Source organism: Aureobasidium melanogenum, assembly GCF_000721775.1.
Source record: "Aureobasidium melanogenum CBS 110374 unplaced genomic scaffold scaffold_80, whole genome shotgun sequence".
Taxonomy (NCBI): domain Eukaryota; kingdom Fungi; phylum Ascomycota; class Dothideomycetes; order Dothideales; family Saccotheciaceae; genus Aureobasidium; species Aureobasidium melanogenum.
In genome coordinates this window covers 1-8245 of record NW_024470132.1, presented here as the reverse complement: position 1 = coordinate 8245, position 8245 = coordinate 1, and the positions used below count along the sequence as shown (strand labels likewise).

Genomic DNA, 8245 nt, shown 5'->3' with positions numbered 1-8245 from the left:
CCTGTGTTCTCATAGGACTCTCCATCTTCTCTTGTTGATTTTGGATTGGGCATGTACTGGTGATCAGGTTTCCGAGCGACGGAAGTGTAGTGCGGTGCTTCGAAGCGTGCGCTTAATGGTTTCACTTCTTCCTTCTTGTTTATTCCCATCTCACTACTTTTACTACGAGCCAGGGCTGCTCGTTCTCGACACAGAGCCCGGGTGGGAGGGTCTTCGATTTCTTCGAGGGGTTTCCTGCTATCCAATCTTTCGACATGACGACATCATCCATAGTGCGAGAGAGGCCTTGGAGATTGGACAGGAAGGCTGTCTTGATCCATGCCCCGGATCTCGACAATGTTGGCTGTCTAGCTCATGTGAATGTAAGCTATGACCAGACGCAGGGGGAAGGATACATTACCATCAAAATCCATCTCAAACTCGCCGGGATCACTGACGACTATCGAACAATCCATTTGAACATACTCCCTAGAGCGATTACGACATGTTCGGTGATTCCATCTAGCTTCAAGAACATGCTACCGAACAAGCTATTGGCTAAGCTCCAGGGAGTGAAAGAAGTATCTGCTGTCACCACGTTATCACTACAGCTCAAGGAGCCCAGCGTTGTTCTCGTGCCACCCGGACTAACGTATCCCATCAGCCCTGCCGAATCGGGTGATGGCGACTTCTATGCCATCTCGCGGATCAGCCAGGCAACAAGCATTCGTCTTCATTATTGCAAACAGGACTTTCCAAAGAGCGACCAGCTTCGACTCCGAACATTTGCCTGCGCGTTAACCAACAATGCGTTAAAACCCCCATGTATAAACTACACCCACTTCAATGGAGGGTTGGGCGCACAGGAGAGAAACTGGACTGTATTCGGCCAGTTGCCCCCACTACCCACCTACAATCAAGTCGTCTTGCCTGAGGCCGCTCTTCGAAAGCGTTCACGAGGTGAGGGTGCGACCCCTGATCCAGAGTCACATCCTCCTTGCTCCCCCCAAACCATCATGGTCCCCTACTGAAGTCTGCTCTTCCTTCGAAGTCGATATGCCGACTGAGGTAGATGACCCTGATGGTGCTAGCAGTCATCCGGTAATCAAAACGCCTCCCAAGGTGAGACAATCTACCCAAGACGTGGCCCACTTCGGGAGCGACGTTTACGACACCCAAACAACGTCAACTATGTGCTCACCGGCTATGTCCGCCAAGAGTCGTCACTCCTGGGAAATGTCGCCCTCGAACATTGTACCGACGGTCTTTCGCAGAGGGCGCTGCGAACCCGAACCCATCGCCGAACCTCCCCGATACCAGAAAAAACGACCAAAACTCGACTTATCTCTGAAGGACATGCCTAGCAAAGACGGCAATGCTCCGGTTGATGGAAACACCGTTCGTGAGATCATACAAGATGTTGTAGATAAAGAGAAGCAGGCAATCCTGGACGAACATCAAGAGATGTGTGATGAGGCTGAGATTCGGGTTGCGGAAGCAATCGATGATGGTAGACTGACGATCATCGGCAAGACAGATGAGTGCTGTGATGAGATCGACGAACATGGCCAGAAGGTTCAAGAAGCCTGTGCAGATTCTTGCGAGACTCTACAGGCCGATGTGGCATGCTTGGATCAAGCATCGACACTGATGGAGAAGGCTGCCGCCAAAATTTTGAGCGTTTCTAACCTACTTGCTCCGGCTTGCGGACGGCTCGACTGTCATCCATCTACGCTGGCGGCACAAATCATCACAGACGATTTTGAACATCTCCCTACCTCTGTCAAGGTAATGATGCTAACAAGAGTTGCAGATCCAGGTTTCGCAAACGTCTTTATAGCGGTCAATCATGAGCTACGAAAAGAATTGGTTGCCGCCTGGACCAAGCGCAGGACAGGAATTTAGAGTTATCCTGAGACATTTATGCGACGACGAAGACGTACAGCCGTGTAGGGATGTCTCACTCGAAATGAACAGTGCTCCTGCTGCTTTGACCGATGATATACATAATAGATAGGAATAATTGTCGAGTAATGTTACAAAATCTATGGATAAGATACGTGTACGCACGGATATTATTGTCAGCCCGGCCTCGATCCTGAACAACAATGAGTGGACTGATATCTATTATTGTCTGATTGCGGGGATCTCAAAATGCTGCGCGTCGAGTTGCGATCTGTAGGCCAATCTACTTCTAGTGGCGAGCCCGTCGAAGGCGAATTCTGATTGGGAGAAGCGCGCGCAAGCCGAGTCGGCCAAGTCGTGTTCCTCTTACTTTCTTCCACCATCTTGTGCTGCATTTCTACAATCCTTGCACACCATTCATCATTATCTTTGAACAGCTTGTTGCTCACTCTGCTCGAAAGCTTTGCGCAGCTTGTTCCATCCTGCTTTATCCGAGTGATGAATTATTGTCATGTTTATGCAGACTGAGCATGTATGGAGGTTACGCAAACCTACGTACCTAGCCCGTCTAATAACTCGTGATTTATGCTGGTAAGGCCCGAGGTAGCCAAGAAAAGACAGTGACCTTCGAGATGATGTGTTCCTGCATGTGTGCATCCATTTGGAGAACCTCATTTGGGCCTGACGCTTGCTGAGCATATGACCCTGACCCATATTCGAATATCATTCCTCCGTCCATCAAGACTTATAACCTCTTGTCATTCTAGTTGTTACACGTTTAAAATATACTCCGTTACCCTTTAATCGTAGTCAGGAGGATCTGGACTGTTCAAAATTGCTACAGAATGGCCGCCAAACCAGAATTAGCAAATTTCAGAGCTTGACAGTCACAATTCCAGTCATTCAAGCCTATCTTCGACACGAGGCAGGTCTTGCGCGTGGCTCGGGTATTCACATTCCTCTTAAGTTTACAACCAAATCGCACCTTCCTCTCGATTATTGAATAGAGTCTGTTACGCGCCGAGTGACTGCGAACATCTCGATTTGTAGAAGCTCAGCTCTGTTGATCTTCTGAGCAACCATACTACCTAGCTAACTGATCGCAATTGCTCGGGAGCTGTCAAAACGTATCGCACATGGAACGGCGTTCGTCGTTTCACTGGGGTAAGTATCGAGCTGCTAAGCTCGCGATAGGCCCGGACATTACGTGATCTACTAGAGGAGGAATACTCTTGTCTTGATTCTCTTCTTTCTAACCAGATGATCACAGATCCCGTCGCTTCTGCATGATCTACTAATATTAATGGAATCGGCGTCGTTCAACTCCTAGAGATGAACAAGGCTGGAATTGATGACGAGATATTCCTGCTCCAAATTTGAATCACAAGGAAATGACAACAATGTAGATATTGAATACATAATGGTATACAAAAATAATATATAACAATGCGTGAGATGCAACAGCAGCTTATATGAGGGCTTATGTAGAAGTGAGCGGCATGGAAAGCAACGAAATCATGATACAATCGCTTGTCGGGGGTTTATATCATCCTTCTCTAGGTGAATTCTAGCGGCGAAAATAGTCTGCTAGTAAACAATTTGTAAGCGGATATTCTAGAGGGAGTCTTTTGCTAATGTAGCGTTGATATTGTATCCGAAAGAATTTAGATGGTGAAGAAATAGTGTGGCATAACTGTCTGGATCTTACTTCTCCTAACATCAAAATCCATGTGTAGCAGAAGGGATGCCTGATCCTACTGATCCGGCTTCACGGCGTGAGCTCGGGAATCGTGAGGTCAATCCTTCTCCTCCTGTCTTGTGCCATAAACTCGCTGAGAAAACGAGCTGAACCATCCCTTAGTAGCAACAGGAATCTGCGATGACGAGTCTGTTGAAACATCGGGTATCACTTGTGATCCATCACAATCTCCCGATTCATCAGAATATTCTAGTGATTCGTCAGGTCCTTCCCGTGATTTTTCATTCTGGAAGTCATTCGCATCTCTGAAGTTCGTGTTTAGTGACTTGAGAGAGGCAAAGCGGATTTCGCTATTGTGGCCGCCTCTGTAGGTTCGATCCTTGGTTTCCTTAGTGATCATGCTCTTGATCGATGAAGGATTGGTGTCAGGACGGCTGTGTCCTTCGCACTTGGGCTCCTCGCTGCCAATATCCATATTTATATACTCCTTGTTCCTTTCCATCCCAGCTGATAATCTGGTTGCTCTCGATGAATCATGTCGACCGCAGGAGACTTGATCTTGCTCCAGAACTTCGCCGGCCTCGACAGGATAATTTCTTCTATTCTCACTTGCCGGATTTACTTCGTCCACGAGTTTAACAAGTAGCTGCTTGATCATTTTCAGCTCCTTTCTGACATGGTCGTCGTCATCTTGCTTCCGCACTGGGTTGCGTTCGTCTGAAAGCAGATGTTCGTGCATCCTCACAAGTTCCGTCTTTGACAACTTAGGAAGGACATCGATAGCCGTCGCTGTCAGCACAGGGCAGTTTCCCCTCTCTTCTAAAGCCTTCTCCACTTTTGGCCTTAGTTGAACAACTTTTATATGACTGTAATCGTGCTTGGTTGTTCGACCTTTCGCTCTATCATCTGCCTTTGCCACATCGAAACCTGGAACGGCTTGATTTTGTGTTACCATCCTGAGGAATGCTAAAACTTCTGAGCTTTTAGTATGACTGCACGAAACGACTTTTCCTGACAAGAAAGGGGCTTGTGTTAATCTACCTTGAAGATATGAGGGATGACAGTGTAACCTTGAGTCAGAACCGAAACCTTTGAGGGGGACGAAGCATGGGATATAAGAGCACACGCATAATAAATGCGTCATGAAAGAAAGAAGGGACACGTGACGCTGTCAATTTTAGGTGATATCTTGTGATTATCGAGGATGGCGAAGTACAATCTGCTCAGTAAGGTTAGCGCAGAGCGAGATTACGAGAAGGAATGAATGATGAAATGTCTGTGTGAGTCTAAGCCATATAAGGAGACGTGAAAGAGATGGCAGAGTGTCACGGAATCTATACATACTGCAACCTGATCAATGCATATCAAGTAGACCGCGACTTAGGTATCCCCCGTGCGGATCTCGAAAGCACCCTGACAATAGGAACAGAGTAAGGGCCCGGTTCTTCTGCAGCATTAAATAGATAGGATGGCAATGGTTTGTTAAAATGACTTGAAACTGCAATGCTAGGTGTTATCGGTAGTGTCGAAGCATTCACATCGCTACGTGAGTTATCCGTAGTTGTAGCTACATGAGGTGAGGAAAAGCCACATCGACAGAATTTTGGAGACTGTGGGAGGTTGGCTTACAGTCGTAGAGATGGTGCATGGTGTGCTCGGTAAAGAACAGTAGCGCGTAGGTAACCACACCTGACTATGAAACGCGCAAATGCCGCTTCTGTGCATTGGCAATGGCGGCTCTGGTGATGCGCATTACAACGAAGTAGCTACCGAACGACCGGACGACTCGATCTCCGCTGGCCACACACGCCTTCTGCGCATTGCGTCGGCCTTTGGTGCACCGACCACAGTCACGACATTCGTCCTCGCCCTCCTTCGAGACCCAACTCCGAGTGCGCAGCTTTCGCGCTTGACCAATAGTGCTTGTATCGACCTTCCCAGGAATTATTACGCCATCACCATCGCTAATCTGTGGGGAGCTCAAGACCCGAGATCTGTTGGGTCGAGGCTGGTCCAAGCCCTCCCACATCGTCCGGGTGCTTTCTTCCTAGGCCCCAGCGATCCCTCTCGAGACTGCCGCAAGACCAACTACTCCTTGGCTCTGTCATTCTATCTTTGTGCAGCCAGAAAGGAGATGCGAAGAAGAGGAGGGGGGTAATCGCCTGCTTGACTTACCGCCGCACCATAAGAAGTCTTACCATAAGAAGCTCCACCACAGATCGCCGCCGCTCTCCGATACACGACTTCCTGCATACGGACAAGCTCGTCATACAGCCATCTCCCTTTGTATAAATAGCAAGGACAGCTTTCTCTTTGTCCAGCTTAGCAGAAGCCGGCGATCGTCTCCGCCCATCTGATCCTTCTCTGTTACATCTGCAGTCCTTGACCTAGCTGGATGTTGCCCAGAATTTCTGCTTTCACGCTTCATATGTCGCCCACCCCAGTCCAATCTCGAGTGCTACACCTCTGCTATGTAGGGCAAATTCCTGTTTGTTGGTATCAGCATGGAGAGATGCTTGTTTATGGTGTCAGCCAAGTTCTCATAAATCTGGCCTTACGAATCTGCATAGTGCTTTCCTTGCGCCTCAGCAGCTGACCATTGTCGTCCATATATAGCTCTCGTTCGTGTCTACGTCCATCTCATCCACCGCTGGCTCTCGTCCTTCGCTCGATCCCTTCTTGTGCGGCCGCCCTACGTTATCGTTACTTACCCTCTTTCTGACCATTTGCGAATCCTGTTCCAAAGATGGCGAGCCAAGCTGAGCTGAGCTGATTCGAGCTGCTTGGCACAAAAGTTTCTTGAAAAGAGCAAGTTGTCGAGGGTCATACGAGGTCTGCCATCGCGTCTCCCTCCTATGAGAGCTGCTCCAGAGCTTTCGAGATCCTTAAAGCAGCCATCTTGGGAGGATAGAGACTTGCGCTTTCCCAAACATAGGTCCAACGGATACAAGGATCTTTTGTTGAACCTCTTGACGCAAATGATTCTGATCAAACAGTTCCACCAGAGTCATTGCCAAAGCAGAGAATGCTCCTCCCGAATGTCGTCACTATCTCGTGGCGGCTTGTGAATGTGTGCTTGACTAGTCTCTGGAACCCTAGAAAACTCTGCCAAAAGATTTGTGATTATGACAGTATCTGTATCTATGATAGAATCTTCCTACTCATACCTCCCACAACAGCAAGACAGAAAGAATAGTTGATCTACCTAAAAAGTGCGCATAAACAAATGACTTTATAGTATGTGATACAAGCAGATATGCAACCATTCAATTTCACACAACCCTTAGACTGCGAGTGGTTCTACCATTTCGCAATCATCTTCAAATGTTTTACGATCTCAAGCCTTTGCGAGGAGTAGGAGTTCGAGTTCGAGCTCGAGTACGAGATTTGGTGAGCGTGGGGGTGACGCCACGATCGCTATTGGATCCTCCTGGCGACACTTTCACTGATTCGCGAGAGGTGTCCGTCTGGGATAGGTTGTCGTCGACAAGATCCGTGCGATGTGACTCCAATCTGTCACTAGAGCCGACGTTCCTATCTTCAGCAACCTGGAGAGAACTTCCATCCTTGGGCTTTATGTAGCTGTATTTCTTCTTCTTTGGCGCCATGCCTCGGTTACCCCAGTCCAGACTGGTTTTCTCTTCGAAAACTTCCCCAAACTTGGTTATAGCATCATCTGGACTCTTAAAAACATCATATTTGCAGGCGAAATTTGATGTTCCATAGCGTCCCCAATGTCTCCTGACGTAGTATAGATCTTCAGTGCCACTTTTTGTAATCTAAATGTCAGAAGTTGTCAGTCTCTGCTTTTATCTCATTGTGATGAGCCCAGTACGATCGATATCAACTAACGGAGAACACAATCGGATGATTTATATCTTCATCGGAGGAATACACATATGACTGCCAGTATGAAGAGTGGCGATGATATTGGTGCCCATTCTCGACAGCTCATTCGAGCTAGGAGAAAGAACACGAGGTACAACATCGAAGTGCAAGCATAGGAAAATCGTTTTGCTTACTTGAAGACGGTAGGTCTTGTTGCTCGTATGATCTTTATATCTTAGATAGGCATAGTATGCGTCGCCAGATGTTGGCTCTTTATGCAATTCCTCTGAGGCAAACAGATGGCCACACTTTGCACAATCATACTGATTCTCTGGCTGAACTAGAGCAGGCTGAGCATTAAGATTGGAGCTCGACGACGTTGTGCGCATCGATGGCTTCTTAGTCGTCTTTTCCAGTCGCTTGATTCCACCGCTCGGGTATTTGCCCGAGTCTACGTCTTGTTTCGAGGCTTTGTCGATCTTAGGAGGTATGTTTTCCTTGTTCCCACTGTCCGTAAAAATCCCGTTCGGGTTTTCTAGGAGTCTGATGAGCTCAGCCTTCTTGGCGCATTTTCGGAAGGCAATCCCCCGCTGTTCAAGCTCCTCCTTAAGCTCAATCACCTTCTTCTTGCTGTAGTTAATTGTGCTTTCCTCGGACACGGTTCGAGAACTGAATTGGGTCAAGTCGTTTATTAGCCAGTCGGGCATTAGAACCCCTCTGTCTTTGAACATCTTGTTGATCTTGTCGACCGTCAAACTACCACCTTCATGTGTAGTTATGTGAGCTTCCGCTTCATGCTTGACTTCCACTGGCGTCACTTTCTTCTTATGGCTT

General features: G+C 47.8%; 4 protein-coding genes across 4 annotated transcripts; 2 read left to right on the top strand and 2 right to left on the bottom strand.

Annotated features, from left to right (window-relative positions):
• Positions 1–254: 254 nt before the first annotated feature.
• Positions 255–1884, top strand: M437DRAFT_79597 (uncharacterized protein; the record flags this gene model as incomplete). The annotated part of the gene is made up of 3 exons (XM_041027211.1): positions 255–945; positions 1013–1567; positions 1793–1884. The coding sequence occupies 3 exons, from the start codon at positions 255–257 to the stop codon at positions 1882–1884; spliced, it is 1338 nt and encodes a 445-aa protein (XP_040874543.1).
• A 1796-nt stretch (positions 1885–3680) lies between these two features.
• On the bottom strand, positions 3681–4538 carry M437DRAFT_70737 (uncharacterized protein; the record flags this gene model as incomplete). Its single annotated transcript, XM_041025558.1, has 1 exon — positions 3681–4538. The coding sequence occupies one exon, from the start codon at positions 4536–4538 to the stop codon at positions 3681–3683; it is 858 nt and encodes a 285-aa protein (XP_040874542.1).
• Positions 4539–5291: 753 nt separating this feature from the next.
• On the top strand, positions 5292–5741 carry M437DRAFT_70736 (uncharacterized protein; the record flags this gene model as incomplete). The annotated part of the gene is made up of 1 exon (XM_041025557.1): positions 5292–5741. One exon carries the CDS (start codon positions 5292–5294, stop codon positions 5739–5741), a length of 450 nt encoding a protein of 149 aa, XP_040874541.1.
• A 1171-nt stretch (positions 5742–6912) lies between these two features.
• On the bottom strand, positions 6913–8142 carry M437DRAFT_89355 (uncharacterized protein; the record flags this gene model as incomplete). The annotated part of the gene is made up of 2 exons (XM_041029037.1): positions 6913–7362; positions 7606–8142. The coding sequence occupies 2 exons, from the start codon at positions 8140–8142 to the stop codon at positions 6913–6915; spliced, it is 987 nt and encodes a 328-aa protein (XP_040874540.1).
• Positions 8143–8245: the final 103 nt, after the last annotated feature.